The 24,865-nt window shown below is 38.7% G+C and overlaps 1 protein-coding gene across 19 annotated transcripts in view; it reads left to right on the plus strand.

The window, feature by feature from the left end:
• The window catches only part of DST (dystonin), a 466,510-nt gene that overhangs the window by 118,221 nt on the left and 323,424 nt on the right, over nt 1-24,865 (plus strand). For 4 of the 19 annotated variants that reach the window (XM_032864485.1, XM_032864486.1, XM_032864492.1 and 1 more), the window contains exon 1: nt 2,024-2,114. The exons of 13 other annotated variants lie outside the window; for them this stretch is intronic. In XM_032864485.1, the coding sequence (XP_032720376.1) occupies nt 2,024-2,114 (91 nt within the window). Of the gene's footprint in view, nt 1-1,652; nt 2,115-24,865 lie in introns of those variants that run through there. 2 more of the 19 variants (XM_032864483.1, XM_032864484.1) reach the window with 1 other exon arrangement.

Raw genomic sequence — 24,865 nt, forward strand, 5'->3', positions numbered from 1 at the left:
CTTTTAGGGATCTAATTGTTAACTCTTTCATTTCAAGAAGGTGTCACAGATGATGCATGCTTGTTACTTCATGAACCAATGTGTACATAAATGCATACCAAGTTGCGAGAAAACCATTGATCCTAGGAGCTTGGTGGGACATGGACTCAAACTCAGATTATAAACCAGTGGTCAGGACAGCAAAGAGAGATACAGTTTTGCTTTGGGATAACAAAAGTAGACCAGTTGCTCAGGAGAAGTAAAGATTTCCAGTTCTAACTCAAGTAAGTTTTTTTCCAGGAGTGTACAGTTTTTAGGAGTATTCATCCCCATCTAAGAGTTAATGAAAAATGGTCCAGATTCACAACATTGAAAGGGGAAAAAAAACTCATCAAGGACAAAAGGTCAGTGCATATGAAAGGAATAGGGAGGGAAGATGTGGGCAAAAGGTGAAGATGTTAAGTCAGATGGTCGACAACGCGTTGATTTATCTATTAATAATTATAGCTAACATGTATAAAGCCACAAACTTATAAGGTGGGCACTATTAACCCCATTTTACTGATGAAGAGAGGCCAGAGAGGATAAGTAACTTGGCCATGTCACACAATTAGTAAGGAGGCAGGATGCTGACTTCAGTCAGTACTCTTAAACACATTTATGTACGCGTCTGAGTACCAAATGGTTCTTGGATTCTTAAAACTCACCACTTTAGTATATGACATTCCAAAGTTAAGGGAATTGTGTCCATTTTGTTCAAATTCAGAAGATACCAGTACTGTGTGGAATGAATAATGGGTAAAGGGAAGGAGGGAAGGGACAAAGTAAGCTGGAGGCACTGAGAGCAAACCGGCTGTGGCCGTCTCCCAGGAGCGCAGCGGCAGATGCTCTGGCCGGCTCTGGGGGGCGGAAGGGAGGGACTGAGGGCTGGTCCGCGGGGCGCGCAGCCGCAGTGGCTTCCAGGCTGTCAGGCCCTGACGCGCAGGGCCACCTGCAGAGGCCGCGCCGCCCCGCCCCCGAGATGTGCCCCGGGAAGGGACCCTAGTCCCTCCCAGCCCCGTGCGGCACTGAGTGACCTGAGTCCCTCCGTGCCATAAGCTGGGTCGAAGAGTATTTTCCACTCCTGCCTCTGTCATCCCTTCCCGGGGGAGACCTCTGACTGCTCAACCCATTTGGTGGGGAGGGGGGCGGGAGGACGCGGGGGGGTGGTGGCTGCTGCGCTCGTCGGTGACCGCGATCTGCGGCTTTGTTTCCCAGGCACCTGTTGTGGGTCCCAAATAGAAACCTCACCCTTGGGGATCCGGGCCGGCCGGCCAGCGTCCGGGGGTGGGCGTGCTTGGCCGTGAGATCGACCTGGGTGGGCGGGCCGGAGAGGGGGCCCCGGGGCGCCCGGCCCTGCCTGGGGAGGGAGGGGCCGAGCCGCGCCAGGGTCGGAACCGAGCCAGCCGGGGCGCTGACCGCCGCGCTTGCCCCCTCCCTTCCGCCCTCCGCCCTCCCCCCTCCCTCTCTCCGGGGGCGCGGGCGAGTGTCTGCGGCGCGGCGGCCAGGAAATGCCGCAGATGCGCCGCGCAGCATCCCGGGCGGAGGCAGCGCGCCCGTCCTCCGGCACCGCCGCCGCGGCCTCAGCCGGGCCCGCAGGGACTGGGTGACGGCCGTGCTGCCCGCAGAGGGTCCCGGCACCCGCCACCCTTCGCCCATCACCTCTGGGCTCCAGGCTCCTCCGCGTGGCGTGGCGCTGCTTGTCGCCGCCCCCGGGCTAGCCGAGATTTGCTGCTGCTGAAACCTGAGAGGGACTCTGGCTCCCCGGAGCGGCGGCCCAGCACCCGCAGCCCGCCAGGGGGCCTGGGCGTTTCCTCTGCCGGCTCCGGCGCCCACCGCCCCCTCGCGCCCCTGGCTCTGCGTCTCCGGCTTCAGCGCTCTCCCCCAGCCCGCCGCTCCTTCCGCTTTTCCAGTTCTCAAGGCTGCGTCTTGCTGACTACGATACTCTCTGGGGTTAGGAGGGGGAAAGGGGAATTGGCCAGTCATCGCTTAGATAAACTTCGGTATGGCGGGGTACCTCTCGCCAGCTGCTTACCTGTACGTGGAGGAGCAGGAGTACCTCCAGGCCTACGAGGATGTTCTGGAGAGGTACAAAGGTATGTGATCCCCCGGGCTCCGGCGGCGGGGCTTAGCACGCACCAGCCCGGTAACCGTTATCTTTGCTTAACCAGAGCCTCTACTGCTTGGGCACAGGTAAACAGGTGTCTGGGCCAGTCTTGGGAATGGACCAGGGTTTTTTGGATGGGATTTAGTGACCTCAACTCAGAGAGAGTGGTCGGGGTGGGCGATGGTCCGGAGACGCCCTTGGATAGGCTGTGGAGTGGGGGGAAGGGGTTTGGGTTTCAAGCACATTGCATTTTCTCTCCCTTGTAGAAGCTCTTAAGTACTATGAATCATAATTCTTCCTGGGAGGGTGGCTACCGGTTAATTCTCCACGGGATTACTAAGGCATTGCTGCTCTTGCTTTGCATGGGGTGTTGGTTAACCCTACAAAAAAAGGTTCTTGGGTTCTTAAATTAAAAAAAAAAAAAGGTTCTTGGGTTTCACCACTGAGAGCATCACCAAATCATTTTTCTTAGAATGATTTTATTTGAAAAAAGTTTGTGGTTTGTATATACCTATTCTTATTCATCATAAAAATTACTTGATTGTGTGATGGATGAAAGCCTTAAGTCAGTGAGTCTGTTGTAAATTTAAATGTAAAGCAGTATATTTTGAAATGCTTTTTCTGCCTATTCTTTATGTTTGGGAAATTCTGTGCCAAACTGATAAATTTTTTATATTTTAGTATTGTTTACTTTGACTTTATAGTTAAATATAGTGTTAGACAAAGTGCATCCTCTCATCTTAAAGAGTCTTTTTGTCTCTGGAAATCATTTTTCAGTGTGTACAGACAAGAGACACAGTAAGGAGACCAAAACACTCCCCACCCAGGGCTACTCACGGACCCTTAATATATTAATAGTGAAGAGTGGCCGGATTCATAGCTTGGATCCAGAGGGTTTTGTATCTTTCGAATATTTGCTTTGGTCTTAAAAAAACTGTATCTGCAAATTGAATGGAGGATTATATAGTTAAAAATGGCATGCATTGCTAGTTTTCTATTAGCAGAAAGTAGAAATATAAAATCCTGAATTGAACAACTAAATTCCAAATTTCCAAAATGCTCACAGTCTACCCAGAAATGTATTTTATCTCTTTCTAGAACATGTTTTGTTATTGACATTCTTTTAATCCATGTTGAATTTGTAAACAGCGCAATCAGAATTCCTTTGTGCCAAGACTCTATTGTGTATAACATTGCCACTGAGCAAGTGCATTGATATTTTAGGCTAAAGCACATCGGTAGCATTTATGTGTGCGTGTGTAATACACTCATGTTTATTTCTGTCTTTATATTTTAAAATAAAGTTTTTAATCAGTTTTCTCCAGAACGTGAAAAATGAAAGATATTGCAATACAGATTAGCAAACCTTATTGAAGACTACACACCTGTGCTGTTTAAAATCCAAAAGCAAAAAAGTCTGGAAGTTTTTTCATACTTTTGAAAAAAATTATTGCTGTGTGAATTTTTGTCTCATCAAGTTTTACCTCAGTGATGTATGGGTGATTTCAGGTGACTTTGGAAACGATAATTGTTGCTTTGACTTGTCTTGAGAAAGCAAGCATTCTTTAAAAGCTTGTTTCTGTTTGCCTTTGGAAATAAAAGATCCGAAGGCCATTGCATTTCTCACTACACTTCATTTTAATTATAGCCTAATGATCATCATTGCAGTTAAATATACTCTTTCAAACCTACAGTCCCAGATTTCACTGAAAAAGTGAGCAATGTTACCTTCATTTTCTTTGTGGTCTTAAAATGCTTAGGTCATCAGTTTGTAGTTGGCTTTATAGATGTCCTATGTTTCATTTAGTTTTGGAAAGGAAAGTAAGAGTATTGGCCAGTGTATTATACGTAAAGCTGGGGACCTGGAAAACTCATTGTTTCCCAGTGTGTTTTGAAGCCAGTTATGATTTCCCATCAGTATCCAATACGATGACTTCACTATAGTGCTTATTAACCGTGATGACTTGCTATGGGGGCTGATCTAATCAGGAAAGAATTGTAGGCTTTGAAAAGGGAGTGGCAGTTCACTAAACTTTCAAAGTACAGTCGCTCACTTTCTGAAATCATGCATTGTTCAAACATTTCACATTCCCATTTGAACTTAAGAGAGGTTATTTGGATTTTTATTTCTGACAAAGTTCCTTGGTTACAGAATGAGTTTGCATTCAGCTAGAGTATTATCAGGTTGCCAAGTTATCATATGCCCCAGCTGTTGAATAATGTAAGTGGTGGAGTCAGCTGGAACAAATTCAAAATTTGTCTGTTGTCAGAAACGTAGAATTATAATAATCTATACTGTCAGCAGTTATGAGTATTGGATTTAGAAGCTGAGAATTTTGTTAGTCTTAGTCTTCAGATGGCCTGTGCGAGGACTTACAACCCAGTCCTTTGTAGAAAACTGAGTAGTACCAAGTTAGTGAGCCCCAGTTGTTTATGATGTGGTCTGTTCTTGTGTCTTGCTTTGGTCCTTTACTTCTGAGTGAATAGGCGTTCGATGAATTAGAACAACACAGAAAAAGCTGTTTGCTGCAGAGAAGAGTGTGGTGCTCTGATTCATATTGTAGTTCTCTTGCTTATAAGATATACTCATAGCTGGAATATTCAGGATTTCTGATTAAAAAAAATCACATTGCTTCAGCTAATAGCACAGTCAGGGTGAATAAAGGCATTTATTAATAAATAAGACTTATTTACTTATTATTTATGCTAGAAACTGCCCATGGCAATGGCTTTCTTTTATATATATTAGATTATCCAGTGTATTTACTATGTAACATGAAACATGTTTAGCTTAGCGTAAAGGACAGGATGATCCCTCTTGTTTTTTTGGGGGGGAGCAGTATAAGGAAACTCATCTGTATACTGTTATCTTAATTAATTATACATTTTTATATTATTAATATTAGCTCTCACTTGAATCTGAAATTCTGCTATTTAATTCTGTCATTGAAAGATTTAATTTTCTCAGCACTTTTTGAAAAGGTTGTTAAGTGTGAAAATGACATCATTAATGTGAACCCAATAAATTTTATTTTATACATTTTAGCCTAATTTAGAAAGAAGGCAAATTATTTCAGCCCAAAAAACTGGGTCTTTTCCTATTGATCTGGAAATTAAGCAGTTGTCCCCAGACAGCTGTAAAAAATGTTTCACTATCATTCTCTGTGAAAGGTGAGTGGCAGATTTTTTACTTATCTAGAACATCACTGAAAAATCCTCTTTGATTATTTTGAAAGAAAGGCAAAAAAGTTTTTTGTTTTTTGCTTGTTTGTTTTCCATGGAAAGTTTGAGTAATTGCTTTAATCCCTTCTCTCAGGGCTATGTAATTCTGCCTATGTGCTTGGTGACCCAAGGGACTGAGAACCACTACACCTGTAGTTTTCATCTTCACTTCAATTTTATGGCCTGCATAGATGTGTGGTTGGAAAAAATCCTGTCATTTTGCTGTGTGAGCCGACTCTGGTGCCATTTGGATTGAAAGTTGGAGTGTAAAGTTTTCTGGAACTTCCCCCCACTTCATACTGTGTAGTCTTGGAAGATCTTGCTCAGTGGTTTTCACTTGGCTTCCAGGATTCTACAAAAACTTGATTTTCAGATTTCATCTGCTCATGCTCTGCTCATGGCTTAATGTACTAGTCAGTTGTGTAATAAGTGAACTTTAACTTGTTAATGGTGGCATCATGATAGCACTATAGTGCAGCAAGTTATAACAGCATTCGTTTGGGCTTTTTCTTTTAACAAATGAAGTGGGCTTAATCTGGTAATGAGTGTTAGCTAAGGTTGTATTTGGTTGTTTGTAACAGAAAACAGATGATAGTGTTTCTTTGTCTCAGATACTGAGAAGCTGTGGTAGGCAGGTAGGCAGACCAGAGTTGTAGGGTACTTCTATTTGCCAGTGGGACCCGAACTTCTGTATTGCTGTTTAGCTAATTCTCAGTGGCCGCTGAGCCACTGAGATGTCTTTCTCTCATCACAAGATGGCTGTTCCTCTTCCAGCCATTGTGTCTTACTTCCAGATGGAAGAAGGAGAATTGCAGGGGTGCCTGGCTGTCTCCTTTGGTTAAGTATCCAACTCTTGATGTCAGCTCAGATCATGATCTCAGGGGTGTGGGATGGAGTCCTGCCTGGTGCTCTGCGCTGAGAGTGGAATCTGCCTGTTTTTCTCCCTCTGCTCCCCTCCCCCCATAAATAAATAGATAAATAAAATCTTTATTATTATTAAGTTTTAATATTTAATTTATTTATTTGACAGAGAAAGACACAGTGAGAGAGGGAACACAAGCAGGAGTAGTGGAAGAAGGAGAAGCAGGCTCCCCACAGAGCAGGGAGGACTATGCGGGGCTCCAGCCCGGGACCCTGGGATCATGACCTGAGCTGAAGGCAGATGCTTAATGACTGAGCCACCCAGGAGCCCCAGTAAATAAAATATTTAAAAAAAAAAAAAAAAAGAGAGAGAGAGAAGGAGAATTGCAAGGACAAAGGACAGAAGGTGAAAACTAGTTGAGTTAGCCTCCTTTTAAAGAGGTTTTTTAGAAGCCCACTTAGCAACTCTTGCTAATATCTCTTTGGCCAGAACTGTTAAAGGGGCCACTGCTGTCTATGTAGCAACTGGGAACATTTGAACAGGGTTGAAGTTCTGTTGGTTAAAGAGTCAGGCAAAATGGTTATTTGCAACCAGCAGTGTCTAGCACACAGAGGGTAAAGTATCTGCCCTGAAAGTAGAAGGTTAAAGTTTGGACACATATTAACATCCCTAACACAGTATATTTGACTTTGCTAAAGTGTAAGAGAATATCTGAAAGATCCGTGGAAATCTATGAGGATTTTCAAAATGACATGGTTGGATGTTTTATAATGTTACACCATGGGTTTAAAAGTCATTTCTTCCCAAATAATTAGGATTTAAATTGGCCAAAGAATTTACTTGTTGCTTCACACTGTAAGGAACACATATCCGTCTAGGAATGTAAGCAGTTATTAGATATTGTTAGTGAATTTGACTTTGAACCCAAAGAGCAGACTGGTGCTTCTTTAGTTTCTTTTGTTCTGACTTAGACTTTTGTAGTTATCTCAACATTTATTTGCTCAGGGACTTTAAAAAAGCTTTATGCTTTTGAAAATTTTTTATTTGAGCAATTTGGAGGCTCTTATTATCTGGCTCAGTAACGATTGTAGGCAATAAATGACATGGAAGGAGAGGCAGTGGGAACAATTCATTGTTCTATGGCTATTCTGTAGTCAGGCAAAGAAACATCTGTGTTTTTGTGTTTGGGTCATGTGAGCCCAGGAGCCTGGCTCTTTGGGGAGCTGGACTGTTTGCCCAAAGTGTCTTCATGAAATTGCAGCCTGTAAAAACATCTGAAGCTATAGAAGTGACAAAAAGATGGAGTATCCAGGCTGTCATGTGTTCCTTTCTGTTTTAGTTCCACAACTAAGTATAAAAATGTATAAGATATCTGGCTGTCTATATCTGATGAAAAAATTAAGTGAGAAGATTCGTCGTTTAGAATGTTTAGTCTTTCTTATTCATTACAAAGAAAGTCGGGTGGTTCTATTACATGGGACTTTTCTGTCTATAATGGCTTTTGAAAAAGAAAGACTTTGGTGTCCATTTCTCAGCTCTTACTAAGTTAGGGGTCAAGGCTGCTTGTTCCCAAAGAGTAATTTTAGGCAGATATCTGCTGAAGTACATCATTATTTCTGTTAGAGATCAAATAAGGATTTTATTTATTTTTTGGTTTATTTCCTTAATGCAATTTTATTTGCTATTATTTTTCAACCTATTCTTAATCACTTTCGGAAAAGGAAGCAAATAATTCTGCTTGGTTTGGGTGTTGTGTAAAGTTATGTACTTGGGGTCAAATGGGATTTTACCCTGTGAGAAGGTGAAGGTCCCAGGGAGGAAAGCTTGAGAGAAGAGACTAATGTGACTGTACCATTTCATTAACATAACCAGAGAATCCAGTTTGAATGTTTGGCTTAAGTTGCATTGTAAGTTTTAGAGATGGCAGTGCATAGAGGTTATAGGAAGATGGAAATGGGTAAATATGGAGGATAATGTTGGACCAGATGGAAAAGGGCCTTGAATGCCACACTGAGGATCAAGTTTGGGCCTTATTCTGTAGGTAGGGAAGGGACCCCTGATGATCTTCAGTGGGGTGTTACCAAAGAAAATAGTGTTTAGAGAGATAACTCTGGTAAAGGTATGGAGTACTGAGTGGAAAGGATGATTCAGGAAGCAGGGAGACAGGTTAAGAGGCCACTGTAAAATTATGGTGCTTGGAATAGAAGGCTGATTCAGGAGAAATGGTAGAAATTGACAGGATGGCTAATTGATTGGTTTTGAGTGTGGGGCAGGAATGGGTGCAGTGACTTCCGTTGTTGAAGTTATATTGAAGAAGTTTTAAGTATTTTCTTTTTAATTTGTGTAAAAAGATTTGTAGTGTACTCATTAGAAAATGTTTTTGAAATAAACTTTTAATATTAACCATTATTAGACCTTCTTTGGTAATGAAATGGAATGAATGCTGTTTTGCTTGACATTGGAAATACGGCAAGTAGTATGACCTAGAAAACTAGAATGTTCTAGTTAATGTAGGGCTCCTTAAGTAATAGCTTATCAACCTTATTGGGAATCCTCTGAACAGGATTTGTAGTATCTTAGAGCAGAGATTTTTGTTTTTAAAATTACTGGTTTAAGATCCTTTTAGAAGGAACTGTAAATGATTAAAAAACAAAATTTTCAGTGTATTTCAGTAATTTTTTTCATTTGCTTCTTTTTTTTCCCTACATAAACTTGAGATTTGTAGTCAGTTTTGTTTGGTAGATAAGGAGTTCAGTGGTTATATGATCATGTAAGTTCTAAGCCATCTTTGTTTATGGGTTCAGCTTTTATACACCTACTTATATACTGGACAGTGCTGGGTATTGTGAATGAATTATGTATGTATCATTTCTAACCCTCATAACTCTTTATCTTGGCTATAACTACTACCATTTTACTAATATGAAAATTGAATCTTAGAGAAATTAATTTTCCTGAGCTCATATAGCTATAAGTGGTGTCTGTGGCATTTGAACAGAAAGTGTATATTTGACATAAACTATATATAATTTTTTGACATAAACTATATATTTTGAATTTTGTTACACTGGTAAATGTTGCAGAAATTGCTTTTATGAATATTTTTTATTAGGATTATGATTTTTGATTAATACAACAACTGCTTGAGATGTGTTAAATGGATTCATGAAATTAAAATTAATAGTTTAAAAATGTATGGGATTTATTTCAATTCAAGTGTTAAATAGACTTTAGAGCTTGAACTTTTATATCTTAGCTGGAGTATAAATTCTAATTATTAGATATCCATGAAAGGAAAATAAAATTTTAGTGTGAACATTTTCAGTGTATATTTTGGTCGAGGAGTTTTTGAAAAGAATTAAGTTTTGTAAATGTCACCAGTGAATGTGGCCACTTTGATACATGCCTGAAATGTTTCCTGGAAAGAATCGTCAAAGGGAATTGACAAAGTCCTGATTTTTCTCTAGTGGGTGAAAATATTTCTCAGTGAATCCTGGGTATTAAAGTCATTATACAAAGATACTATTGTCCCAGTGAATTAAAACATGCCCTTATTTTCAGTGTCAGAGTTCCCCATCTGGCCATGCCAGTGTAACAATTTGTATTCTTAATTCTTGGTATGAAATACTATTACTTGGCGCCTTCTTTTACTACCTTTATTAAGCCAGAGAGGTATGATGCATCAGGTCGACCTCTGGGTACATGATGGTAGGATAGAGTACTGCATAGGAAGTATTTTGAGCAGTAGAGATGGCATGGACCATCAGTGAATGAGGTAGACCCAAGAAATCAAATCCTCTGGCTCCTCCTAGGCCAGTAGTCTTTTTTATTTTTACTTTTTTGAGTGAATAGACTATGAGAGTAGTTTTAGGTTCATAGAAAAATTGGGCAGAAAGTACAGAGTTCCCATATACTCTCTCCCCTCCCTTCACAGTTTCCCCTTTTGATCTTGCATTGGTATGGTATGTTTGTCATAATTGATAAACCAATATTGATATTTTACTGCTAACTCATATCCATAGTTTACATTAGGGTTCACTGTGTTGTACAATCCTATGAGATTTGACAAACGCATATATCATGGGTTTACCATTACAGTATCATACAGAATTCTATCTCTGCCCCCAAATCCTCTGCGTTCTACCTATTCATCCCCTACAACCCCTGAACCTCTGGCAACCACTGTTCTTTTTACTGTCTCCATAGTTTTGCCTTTTCCAGAATGTTATATAGTTGGAATCATACCGTTTGCAGCCTTTTCACACTGGATTCTTTCACTTGATAATAGGCATTTAAGGTTCCCCTGGGTCTCTTCATGGCCTCATAGCTCATTTCTTTTTATTGCTGAATAATATTCCATTGTTTGGATGTACCACATTCTGTTTATCCACTCCTCTATTGACGTCCTTCAAGGACATCTTGCTTGCATTCAGTTTTTTCAGTTATGAATATAACTGCTATAAACAGTTGTGTGCAAGGTTTTGTATGGACATACGTTTCCAGCTCATTTGGGTAAATATCTAGGAGTACAACTGTTGGATCATATGGTAAGGCTTTGTTTATCTTGTAATAAACTGCTAAACTGTCTTCCAAAGTGGCTGTACCATTTTGTATTCCCACCAGCAATGAGTGAGAGTGGTGCATAAAAATGATGCATCCTCATGAGCAGTGGGTATTGGCAGTGTTTTGGATTTTAATCATTTTAATAGGTGTGTAGTGTAACAACATGACGTGAAACATCTTTTTATATGCTTATTTGCCATCTGTATCTCTCTTTTGGTGGGGTGTCTATGCAGATCTTTTGGCCACATTTTTAAAATTAATTAATTAATTTGAGACAGACTGAGTGAATGCGATCAGGGAGGGGCAGATGGAGAGGGAGAGGGGGAGAATCTCAAGCAGACTGTCCACTGAACACAGAGCCCAACACGGGGCTCGATCCCACAACACCGAGATCATGACCTGAGCAGAAACAAGAGTTGTACACTTAACCAGCGGAGCCACCCAGGCGCCCATTGCCCACTTTTTAACTGGATTGTTTGTTTTCTTATTGTTGAGTTTTAAGAATTCTTTTTATGTTTCAGTAATAGTCTTTTATCAGATATGTGTTTTGCAAATGGTTAATTTTTTATACTGGTACCTCCTTTTGATACTTTTAAACCATTGCATATTATGTTATTTAAATAAGGCCCTGATTATTATTATTTTTTTAAAGATTTTATCCATTTATTTGACAGAGAGATCACAAGTAGGCAGAGAGGCAGTCAGATAGAGGGGGAAGCAGGCTCCCCGCTGAGCAGAGAGCCTGACGCGGGGCTTGATCCCAGGACCCTGAGACCATGACCCGAGCCAAAGGCAGAGGCTTAACCCACTGAGCCACCCAGGTGCCCCAAGGCCTTGATTATTTTCTTTCATCTGGTCATACTGTTTTTAAGTACTGCTTTGTTTTGGGTACATAGATTGACTCTTGTAGCTGCTTCGTGGGATTGCACGCGGTAGCTCAGGGTTCAGCTCTCTGACAGTTTGCTTAGTCTCTCTGCATGTGCTGCCGCTGCGATTCAGGGATCCAGCTCATTGGCAGCTATGATGCCTTATAGCACTTGAGTCTAAAATTAGTTGAACTATTCTATTTTAAGGATAAACTGAAATTAGTAATCCATGTCCTGCAAAACATGTGAAAGTTAAACTCTTAGGATATTGGATTACTTATTTAAAATGTAATCAGAAGTAGGGTTAGCTAGCTAGTTGTTGGTTTTAATCTTTTTTTAAGTGAGTTTTTGTTACGGCAATTTGATTATGGCCTGGGTATGATGGTATATGTATCTAAGAACATAAAGTTTTACTTTTGTCTCTTAGACTGAAGACAATGCTTTTACCAAAGTGATCATGTTTGAGTTTTAAAATCACATGAGTTAAGAGGGAGAACAAGATTACCTGATTTTTCCTTCAGCTCATTTTAGAAGAGCCACACACTGAACATTTATGATTGTTGGAAAGCCACTGACTACCTTTGTTAGGGGAAAAAAGGTGAATGATGAAAGTATTTGGTGGTTCCTTCTGTGATCTACATAACAGAAACTAGAGAATATTGAAAATAGTAGGAAAAAAATTGAGTGAAGTTCAGAGTTTGATTTTGTGTACAGTGTGGATTTTATAATCCCCATTAAGTGAGGGCTTATGGTTATGAAGGTATTTGCAATGTGACTTTATCTTTAAGGCAATCTCAGAAGCAATAACAATTTAGCTACTATATATAATTTGTAGTCTTTATATTTTTTCTTTGAAAAATTTTGGAGGGAGGGAAGGAAGGATTGAAGAATTTTAAGTTACAGAAAGCAAAATGCAAGGATACTGTGCTTTCCTTGTGGAAAAACAGATGTACTTAACTTAGTCTCCATCATTTTCCATTTAGAACACTATGTAGAAATTTAAATTTGGCCTCAGTAGAATTAAAATAATAAATAGAATGAAATACTTTTGTTATTAACATTTCTTTGAGAACATTCAAGCTGCATTGTTTCCAGCCTCATATTTCTAATCAGGAATTAATTGATTCCATGCTTGAAGTGACCAAATCACCATTAACATACAGTCTCCCCCATCTTCATCACATTTTGTAATCAGTGTATGCCTAGAAGAACTGGGAAGGCATGAAGCCCTTGGGGCCAGGAGAAATTGGAAATTACCAAATTGGAATATGTGGTTGAATTCTAAATATTTATTTATGTTTAAAGATTTTATTTATTTGAGAGAGAGAGAGAGAGAACATGAGCCAGGGCCGGGGGTGGGGGTGGGGGTGCAGTGGTGAGAGCAAAGGGAGAACCAGGCTTCCTGCTGAGCAGGGAGGCAGACTTGGGGCTCAAACCCAGGACCCTGGGACCATGACCTGATCTGAAGGCAGCCACTTCACTGAGCCACCCAGGAGCCCCTGGTTCTAAATATCTATTGATCATATGATTTAAAAATGTGCAGAGGAACTAGGACCTGCAGAAGGAAGAGGAACATAGAGCTATAGGACTATAGCCTCCCAAAGAGCACAGTTTGGTGAAGAAGGTGGACCAGCTCTACTCATTATAAGTAGTGCCAAAAGAGAGGAGGATCTGAGCATCCAAGGGTTTTATTAGCATGGTGTGGGCTATTTGAAGGAAAGCAGAATTTCAATAGGGGTGTTTATAAGTGGGGTGGATGGTGTCAGCAGAGGGTTTTCTTTGCTTTACCATTTCATCTGGGCAATATGACCACATGTTTCATTCACTCTGCATTGTAGGGAAAGTATTAACATACTGATTTAATCAGTACTTTAATGTTAACCAGACAAATTTCATTTTTAGGATAGCCACTGAATATATTCTGGGATTGGTAGATGTTCATATTTTGGTTTACCTTTTATTTAATATAAGTTTGGGCTATCCATAATCCATAAACTTTTTGTTTAACATGGTTTTGGGGTGTGCAGAATCCATAAACTTTAGTGAGAAATTCTATTGCTGGCTTTTGAGAATTTGGTTACTTGAGGGAAAACTTCCGTTATCCTTTATTTCCATTGTGAATAGAAGCAGCTTTTAAAATTACAGGGTTTAACATTTCAACGGAAGAACTATCCTATTGACTAAAGGTGTAATTTCTGTAGTACTCAGTGGAAAAGGAAGAACTGTGTAAGTACTTGGGGGAATGTGAATGAAAAATTTGATACAAACTCACTAACATTTTTGGAAAATAAAGAAATGTGCAAAATATGAATAAAAAAATAATAGGTAGTTCTGTTATCCAAATATTTAATCTTCAGACATATTTCCTTATCTTTTTCCATTTCTCTTTTTTCCTTAATACAGAACATTTAAAAATTTGGATCACTGTAAAGTTCTATATCCTGCTTGTTCATTTAATATATCATGGCATGTTCTAATGCCACTAAATATTACTTCAAAACATTTTTAATGATTGATGCATGTATTCCATTGTGTAGTGGAATAAACAATGTCATGAAACCTTTTAACCAGTTTTGTATCCTGGTGGGTCTTGGTGATTATTATTACACTGATATCTTTTGATGTTACAAACTTGAGAAATAAAAGTTTTCAAGATAAGAAAGAAATCATGGACTATTTAAGTCACTTATCAATTAACTGTTTCTAAGGTACTGCCTGATTAATGATTGAGTGGATTCTTGAGGTATCTATCTATCTATATATATGGCTCTATATATCTATATCTATTTATCTATCTATCTCTAACTTAAAATTTCCAGTCACTCTGAATTTTAGAAATTTAACAGTAGTAAAGGAAGCAAGGACTAATAATCAGAAATCTGGTTTCCATTCTTGACTCTTTTGCTAACTAACTAGACTTGGATGGATTTATAAATTAACATGAATGGTCACCAAGATTTCTTTTCATCCTATAATACTGGCTTTAATGAATTAATTCATCATTTATTCATTTAGAAAACATTTATTGAGTGCTTTTGTGTGCCAACAAGCATGTTAGATCCTTAAGGTAATAGACTCATTAATAAACAGTAGTCTTGAAGATTAGCACAAGTAATGAAATACAAATACAGTCAATTTCAGCCTATATCGATAGCCCTGAGGAGCTTTTGAGCACTGTCTTCTATGTTTTTGTGGGGTTGGAATATATCTCTTTGTACTGATATGATCTGTTTATCCTTGACATCACTTTCTGACATATTTTCCATTTACTGTTTATGGCATTGGTCTCATTTTTAATTTTTGAAATTATCACCATAATCATAATTTTAATTTTTTTTCAAAAACCATTATTGATTCCTTTGAAACCTTTGTTTGTTTGTTTGTTTGTTTGTTTTTTAAGTAGGCTCCTGGTCCAACATGGGGCTTGAACTCACAACTCTGAGATTAAGAATCACATGCTCTATCGACTGAACCGGTCAGGCATCCCTGCAAACCTTTTTTAAATGCCTTCAGGGCTTCTGATATAGGTTGAAATTGATTGCATTTGTATTTCATTACTTGTGTTAATCTCCATGACTATTGTTTATTAATAGTACCGAATTAAGCAGTACTTTGGAGGATTAGGTTTATCTGTAATGTTTGAAGTAGAACTTTTGGAAGAAATTCATATTTTTACGAGTTTTTTTCATTCTCATCATATGCATTAATGATATGTAAACTTGGTATCTTCAGATGTGTACAAATGAGCTCTTTTTGGATGTTTTTAAGTTGTTATCTGTCGTGTCACTGTGTTGTTCTTGTTTGGCTAGGTCATGTTTCTTTTATTTTTAGTTAAATGGTAATCACATATTATTTTTTAAAAGATTTTATTAGAGAGAGAAAGGGAGAGGGAGCTTGAGCAGGGGGAGGGCAGAGGGAGAGTGAGAAGCAAACTCCCTGTTGAGCAGGGAGCCTGATATGGGGCTCATGACCTGAGCCTAAGGCAGATGCTCAACTGTTTGAGCCACCTAGGTGCGCCCCCCCCCATATCTAATTTTGAGGAAAGGACTAAATGTTGTGTCCTTCGAGCCTCCTCCTTCCATCTCTGGTTAAATGGAAAATTTCTTTCATGGTACTTTTAATGTTTCACTTTAGTAATGAATGTGAACAAACAGGTCCTGGTTGGCCATATTTTGGGTCTGAGGTGGAGCTGCAGCCTTAGGACTAAGGATTGTGGTGTTCAGTTTTGAAGCATCTTCATTCTGGGGGATTGCTTAAGCTGCCTAGATTTGTTTTTTCCCTTCCCTTGTTCTTCCCTGCCTCCCAAGGTACCAGAGATACTGGATAGTTCTGCATCTAACCTGAATTCTACTTTCTTATGTGCCCACCTTTGAGAATTGGAATGGAAAACGTAGAAACACTAAGTGGCTGATTTTTCTGTCCTCTCATTTTCTCCTCGAGAAAACTTATGTCCAGAGAAGTAGGACCAGCACACGGAGAAGCAAGATTGAAGCTGAGCTCTCCTGCTTTCCCGTTCTCCACGTTCCTTGGTCTCCTTTTTTATTTTCTGGTAGATAGAAGGGATGCTTTCAGTGGATGAACCTAAGTCACATAATGGAAAAGCCTTGGCTTGCTAGAGAATTATTAAGGAAAATAATACAGAAGGAATGAGTGGAGGAAGTGAAGCAATAGCAGAAACCACAATGGCATTCTAGACATGCAGAAAGAATGCTGTATTTTCAGTGTTAGATTTGATTATTTTTTAAAGTTTTTATATATTTAAGTAATCTCTACACCCAACATGGGGCTTGAACTCACAACCCTGAGATTAAGAGTTGCAGGCTTTTCTGACTGAGCCAGCCAGGCACCCCTTATGGTTATATATTTGAGGGACCAGTGTTATGTCAGTGATGGTGAATTGTGTGCAGTGGGCTCATCAGTGTTCTGAGGCTTTAAGAAATAGATTTGGGTTAATGTAAATTGAAATTATAATATGCAATTACAATATTCCTCCATCTTGAAAGGTCCAGTGCCAATTTAGCTGCAGCTTTTTTATCAGCATGTGGATATTTGGCTGTTTCCTGGTGGATTGGGGCCACAGAGCACCCCCATTATTTACCCCTTCCCCATAACCTGCATTCTGAGGATTGGTTGGAATCTGGATCCTTCCCTTCTGCTGTGGACCAGGGTTGAAAAGAGGAGAATATGATGCTATGCAACCTCAATTCTAATACATTTAGAGAGTAGGTAGGAGTGGCAGTGGAAGGGATGGAAGGTTTGCTCCCACCTCAAATAGGCATATGGTATGTGTGCAAGGTACACATACCATATGTGTGAGAGAAGGAAAAGAATAGAGAATAAAAGGACAAGAAGCTTATCACTTCGTATTTCTGGGGAGTTGGGAGATAGAGCTTTTTAGATGAATGGTGGCCTGACTCTACTCCTCATCCTTTGAGTTTCCTTACATATATTTTCCTCTCTCCAGCTCCTTCCCTGCTCATATATATTCCTTCTGGGTGTCCCAGTGGTCTCAGTTCCCTCTATGATAACAGCAGCTAAGTATATAATTGGGAAGGATGTGATTTGGAAAGTGTATTTCCAATAGGAATGCTCCTGTTGTATGTATTTATTAAACTTAAAAAATTGATCCAATGTTAGATATTTTAATTATTCTAGATTAACTACAAATTGTCAGTGTATATTGTCTATCAATAATTTTTTTTACCATTTTTTAAATTAAAAAATACAGCTTTGTATTAGTCCAGATTATATAATGTTTATTTAAACAACATTTGTAAGAGAAAATGAGTTATAAGTTGGTTGTTTAGAACTTTTAAGTAGATTTCTGTAGCACTGCTCATTGGTTAATTGAAGACAACCAACAAATTTTTGACAGTGGGCAAGTCTGTGGAGAAATTTCAAAGATTTCAGCAAAAAGCTAGAAATAGTATGTATTTTTAAAGTCAGTAACCACTTGTACTCTTATCTTCCAAAAGCATTTAGTATAACCAGTACTGGCAGGAATATAGGGAAACACTACTCTTGTGCATTGCTCGTGCATGTGATTTGTTACCCTCTTTGGGGAAGGGAAGTTGCTGCTGAAGGCACATTTACTCTCTGACCCACCAAAATTTTAGACTCTTTGCAACAATTAGAATTCAAGATATTTTTATGACATTGTTTATAATAGCAAAATATTGGACAACCTGAATGACTCTCAGTAGGGGGTAGTTGAATAAAGTTTGATACTTCCATATTAAACAAATAAAGAATACGAGTGAGATCTCTAAGTACTTACCTATAATATTTCTCTGATATATTTTTAAGGAAAATGAAAAGATAGAAGACTAAGATGTATGATATTTTTTATTAAAAACCCTGTATTAGAGCGCCTGGGTGGCTCTGTGGGTTAAGTCTCTCTGCCTTTGGCTCAGGTCATGATCTCAGGGTCCTGGGATCAAGCCCCACATCTGGCTCTCTGCTCAGCGGGGACCCTGCTTCCACCTCTCTCTCTGTGCCTGCCTCTGCCTATTTGTGATCTCTGTCTGTCAAATAAATAAAATCTTAAAAAAACACAAAAAACCTCCCTGTATTAAAACATAGAAATATGAAAGATAGAAACCAAACTGTTAATAATGGTCAGCTCTAGGGGGTGAGATTTTGTTTTTCAGTCTCTATAATTAACAGTTTAAAAAAGTATTAATTCTGTATCTATTAATTCTGTTAATTATCTGTTAATTATGTTAATTAAATCTGTCTATTCTGTATCTATTAATTTTGTTAGTACTATAAAGTATCTATTAATTCTGTAGTAAATGTAAATACCACTGCAAGTAAAGTAGGAAGTTTAAAAGAAGAGAATTCTTAAATATTTGCATGTATATGATGAAACTGTTGGTTTTTGAGAAAAGCTTCCTCCATATGATTCTGACAGGTATAATGTATAAGCAACATTGTGGTTATTAAGTGACATTGCCTTAACAGACCATCTGCCTCTTTCATAAACGATTCACAGACCTTCAGTTTGTGTGGTTGTTTATGGCTGAGGTGGTTCATTATGACCTCAGCTATCATTTTCAGCATCTGATTTGATTGTACACTTGTAGGCTGTCTTCTTGGGCAAAATCCACTGGGGTGAGAAGGCACTGACATAAATAGGGCAGAGAAATGTAATAATGGTCTCTAAGAAGTGCTGTCCTTAGCCAGAGTCCCTGTTTGTTTTGTTTCTTATCTGGCTTAATATTTTCATTCATTTTAATGAATTCTATACAAATTTATTGGGTACTCATGACATATACAAAGGCCAATGTGCCCTATATCTCTTTGCTTGTTTCATATAGTCTTATTTCTCTAACAAGTAGGAATAAAGAAATTATGGTAGAGCCCTATTAAAGTACAATTTCTTTTTCTTTGTATTAGATTATAAACTAACCCCATACTTACAGTATACTTACTTTAGTACCTAATAGTAAAAGATGATATGGAAATACACTGGGGAGATAAAGGAAAACACACTGCATATTTGTTTATAAGATCATCAAATAAAGGAATATTGAATACTTCTGAGGCTTGCAAAACTAAGTTGGGAAACTGTAGGAAACATTTTTTAAGTGTTTTAAATCTTTCCATGTTTATTATGTTTGGCATATTGTAGACACTAATTTGTTTAAAGATTTATTTATTTATTAGAGGGAGAGGAGAGAGGTGGAGAGCATGTGAGGAGGGTAAGGAGCAGAGGGAGAGGGAGAGAATCTCAAGCCGACTCACCTCTGAACATGGAGCCTGACATGGGGCTTGATCTTAACAACCCTGAGATCACAATGTGAGCCTCAACCAAGAGTCAGACACTTGACTGACTGAGCCACCCAGATGCGCCTAATTATTTTGTTTTATAAGTGGTTGGGTGAATTAATTTCTACTGAGGATTTTGAGCTTTAGGTTTTTCTGAATTCAGTTTCTTAACCTAACTAGAGTTACTATCTTCAGATTCGTTAACCTTTTCTTTCAGGTGTCCAATCTGCTGAGAATCCAGTCCAGTGTATTTTTCATCCCTAGAAGTTTACTTTGGGTCGTTTAAATTTCTTCTGTCTTCCAGGTCTTTTCTTAATATGGTTTCCTCTATCTTTTTGAACATACTGGGTATGTTAGTAATAGCTGTTTTAATATCTTTGCCTACTACTTCTATTATTTGTTATTCTGGGTCTGTTCTTTTGATTACTTTTACTCCCATTATTGGTTTTATTTTCCAGCTTCATTACATGTCTGGTGACAAGTAAACAAATTGTTAATTATATTTAGTTGGGTTCTGAAATTTTTTTAATGGGTTGTTTTCAGTGTTTCTGAGTTGATATAGTTAAGTACTTCGAATAGATTGATCATGTCAAGGGTTGTTTTTTAGGTTTTGGTAGACAGAACCAGAGCAGACTTTAGTGTAGGGCTGATTTTCCCCACTACGGAGGCAGCAGCCTTTTGTGTTCTGCCTGTAGCATTCTGGTGGTTCTTTACCTGACTTCTGTTAGTTTCCTTGTGTATGATGTACACAGTACTTAGATAAAGATGCAATCTCTTGCATATGTTTAGAGTGTGTTCTGTGAAGTTTTTTCTGGTTCTCTGCTCTTCAAATTCTAGTTGTCTTAACCTTCTCAGATTAGCTCTGTCTCTTCAACTGAAGGAGACTGGTGGCCTTCTCCCCTCCTTTTTCCCATCTTTGGCTGCACCCACCTCTCCTACACAAATACACACACACACACACACACACACACACACACACACACTCTGTAGCCTGGAAACTCGCCACAGGCAGTATGCTGAGGTGACAGTAGGACTCACCTCAGCTCACCTCATTTGTTTCCCTTTTCTCAGAGGTCATTCTTATCTGTTCTGCCCATTGTCTCATGTCTAAAAACTGGTTTCATAAATTTTATCTTTCTTTATAAAGACAAAAATTGTTTTGTAAAGTGGAGGAATAAATCCAGCCCCTGTTAATTTATCATGTCCAGAGGTAGAAGGCCATTCTTTTCTCTTTAATTTAAAAAAATTACAGTGAGATGGACTATAGAAATGTTGTAGACTTAAATCCTCAACATCCCTAATATAGTTTATCCACAAGTTTTATTAAGTTCTTTCTGTCTGTTGGAAGTTCTGAACTGAGCTTGGTGAAGGGTATAGAAGGGAAAAAAGCATTGTCCCTGTTCATGCATTTGTCTTTGTACTGGTATAACCCTAAAAATGTAAAAGTTGTTGTGTAACTGGAGCATTAAGACATACATAAGATTTCTATATCTTCACATCAAATGTAAATGTTTCTATTTATGTGATATTTAAATTTGAGTCAGCTTAATAAAACTATGTTGCCATAGTAGGCTAGGCATGGAGGAAAGATTCTTTTTATAGTGACAGCACATTTATTCAGAATAATAGAGCAGAATCATAGAACTGAGATTGTGTAATTTAGCTCCTGCATTTTATGTCTGAGTTCAGAAATACTTAAGTTCAGAAATACTAAGCTCATAGAACTAGTTAGCACCAGAGTTGGAACTGGAGCCCATATTCTGATTTCTAGTTTAATGTTTTTTCCACTTAATCATGCTGCCCTTGTGCTAGGGTAAGGACAAAAGCCCTTGTGCTACTTAAGCACCCAGATAGATGTGTGCACTGTACTTCCCCCTTCCTCCTGGTCCTGACCAAGTAGAGTAAGTCTCAAGGGTCAGCCAACCTGTTTCCTTGGCAAGCTTTATTCTATGCAATGTAAACATTACCACATTTTTAACATAAATTGAAACATTTAGTTGGTCCCTTTGAACACATTATGTTTCTATTGCATTAGATCCTAATGCATGACATGCAGTGAGCTGTTGGAAGGTGGTTGTGAGCTTGACTGTTATTTTGGAAGTTAATATTTGTGTTTCAGTTTGCCTGTGGGCCTGTTTGATATTGACTTGAGTTGCTAAGTAATGTCAGAAGGTCAACACAATTTTAAGAGATGTGTGGACTGTATCTGATGACAGTTTGGCACTTAGCTTTTATCTCCTTAAGGTGGCCTTCATAGTTAACCATGGTCGATTAGCCTTGTTATTTTTAAAGAATACTGAATCTCTCTGGCTTTGGCAGCACAAAAAAGGCAAGGTTCCTGTCTGGTGCAGTTGCAGACAAAGTTATGTGGTCCTTTAGGGACACAGTGTTGAAAAGGAACAGGAGCTTGACAGTCAAGTTTGCATACATAGTAAAAATAGGGATAAGAAGTAGACAAGAGATAACTAATATATTGATTTGCCAACATTTCCTTTTTTTCCTTTTAACAAGAAATTAAAGATGACTTCCTGTAATAATTGCTCAAATAACAGGCAGGGGTGCATTGACAAATATTTGACCCAGTGCGGGGGTTGGGGAGGAAGTCTTGATTTATAGCATTTGCTCTTTTCTGTGGTGTAAATACTTTCACCATGGTCAATTTCAGGGTACCAACTTGACATCATTCACTGCATATTGAGAAGTAGCACACTCTTATATACATACAATGATGCAATAGATGCAAATAAATGCATGATCATAGATAACAGTAAAATCTAGTAAAACAATTAGTGATGAGTTTTGGGTATTTATTATTTTTAATGTAGTTTATATAATTGTAGTTTTATCTAATTTATCTAATTTAATTTTTAATGAAGTCTCTATTTAAAAATTGGCAAACACAGTCCTGAATCAACAGTCAACTCTCACTGAAGCTTTTATTAGCCAGCACTAACGTACCACTGAAAATAGGTAACACTTATTGAGCGGGTAGTATCTGCTAGATATGATTACATCATCCTTGAAGTAACCATATGAATCAAGTGCTCTCTGTTTTGTAGTGAATAAAGTTGAGGCCAATAGAGGTTAAGTAATATGCCCGAATGGAAGTTGGCAAATGAGACAGAGCTGGGATTCAGAACCAGGCCACCTGTCTCAAAAAGCCTGTGCTCTTAAAATGTCTCTTGAGGTGAAAGATATTCTTGAATGTGAGGCAGTAGTAGGTATGATAAATTTTAAGTAAATTACTCATGCTTCAGAATTATCTTATGACTTGTTTAAGTAATTGTTTAGACTTTATTTGAATTTTTATTTATGACAAACTTAATATTCTTACTGTATGAAATGTTTACATAAATTGACAAGAAAAGAGATACTCTCTTCAGTAGAAAAACAGACCAGAGACTTAAATAGGCAGTTCATAAAGACTAAAAATGGCTTGGGGTGCCTGGGTGGCTCAGTGCGTTAAGCCTCTGTCTTCGGCTCAGGTCATGATCTCAGGGTTCTGGGATTGAGCCCCGCATCGGGCTCTCTGCTCAGTGGGGAGCCTGCTTCCCTCTCTCTCTGTGCCTGTCTCTCTGCCTGCTTGTGATCTTTCTCTCTCTGTCAAATAAATGAATAAAATCATTAGAAAAAAAAAGACTAACAGTGGCTTGTAAACATTGAAGGCAAGGACAAAATCCATTTTGTTCCTTGCAATATTAATCCAGCCCTTGCATAGAGTTGTGCCTCCTGTGAGTGCCTCCTGACTCACAGCACAACCTGGAGGCTCCATAAATACTCTTGCCGTACCTGTTAATTTGTACATGTCTTAATGAAGCATATATAAAAATTTCTTGACCTTTTGCTTATATAAAGCTATTTCCTAATGTTGTGTTAAGGAGTTGACTTATTTTTATTTATATTTATTTTTAAAAGATTTTGTTTGTCAGAGAGCGAGAGAGCACAAGCAGGGGGAGCGGCAGGCAGAGGGAGAAGCAGGCTTCCTCTGAGCAAGGAGCCTGATGTGGGACTCGATCTCAGGACCTTGGGATCCTGATCTGAACCAAAGGCAGATGCTTCACCGACTGAGCCACCCAGGCATTCCAAGAACTGAAATTTTTTAAAAGGGGACTTCTGATTGTATTGTTAGAAACATTATTGAAAAACCCTAAGTTCGAATGAGGATGAAGAGGCCTAACAAATTTTTTTTTCTTAATTAATATTAAGAATCAGTGTAAGCTGTTTTATATAACTTTGGTAAGTAAAACTGATATTTCCTAAATTTATGAGACCTAGTAGAGTTGTGAGAACTTGCTATGTGATTTATAGAACCTTTAAGTTACAAGTAGTAGTGTTTTAATTAATTGAGCTCTTTCTTCTGCAAACCTTTTCGAATGTACAGGAATGTACAGTCTCCCTTGGACTGCTTAGCAACTAATGTTTCACTTTGTGCTTTCCCCAGTTTTCCATTACTTTCTTCTCTCTGGTCAATGTTATTTTGTCCATTTCAGAGCTCACTTATACTTCTGGTGGACATTGTGAAATGTTTTGAGAAATGATGAAACATATCAGAACAATGTTTTTGGTGCTGACATCTGAATTCTTGAAGATGAGGAATTTGAGATTTGTGAATGGGTTTGAAAGAAATGTTTTTGTTAATATACTCGTCATCTAGGATTTTCTGTGATATTTCATTCTGGAGATAGAAAAGGCAGTAAGGGGGAAGTAGAAGAGGAAAAGAAACAAACTAATTGAATGATGACCCAGGATCAGATCCAGTCCTGTGTGTACATGCATTATTATTAATATAAAAGCTTTCTTATGTAGCAGTTGGGAAAAAGAGGTTGGGGGAGGTGGTAGGGAACTGGTTCTTTTAGAAAATATGCAATTCACTAAAAGGTGGTGATGTTGCTCTGTCTTGGTTGTTATATACCAGAGTACTTGAAGCCCTTGGGATTAGGACCCTTCTCTCTATTACAAAAACATCCCAAATAAGGTTGGCCAGATGATCAAGTTCCTTTGTTTTTGGTAGAACTTATATTAACTTACTCTCAATTTTATGTTGATCACCAAACCTGCTTTACTATACAACATGTCTAATTAAAAAGGAAAATTATTATTTATTAAATGTAATTCATTTGGGAGATGACACACTCTTCAGACCCTGGGACTCATGAAAGGTGAGGCACATGGAATAAAGGGGTATTTAATATTAAAAAGGTTAATTACTGTTGCTCCATTTGGTTTGTCTTATGACTTCTCATGGTGCTGCAGATCTATCCATTAAAAGATAAAAACACTCAGGGCACCTGGGTGGCACAGTGGGTTAAAGCCTCTGCCTTTGGCTCAGGTCATGATCCCGGGGTCCTGGGATCGAGCCATGCATCAGGCTCTCTGCTCAGCAGGGAGCCTGCTTCCGCATCTCTCTCTACCTGCCTCTCTGCCTACTTGTGATTTCTGTCTGTCAAATAAATAAAA

Source organism: Lontra canadensis, unplaced genomic scaffold (assembly GCF_010015895.1).
Source record: "Lontra canadensis isolate GAN:19392208 unplaced genomic scaffold, GSC_riverotter_1.0 scaffold27, whole genome shotgun sequence".
Classification (NCBI taxonomy): domain Eukaryota; kingdom Metazoa; phylum Chordata; class Mammalia; order Carnivora; family Mustelidae; genus Lontra; species Lontra canadensis.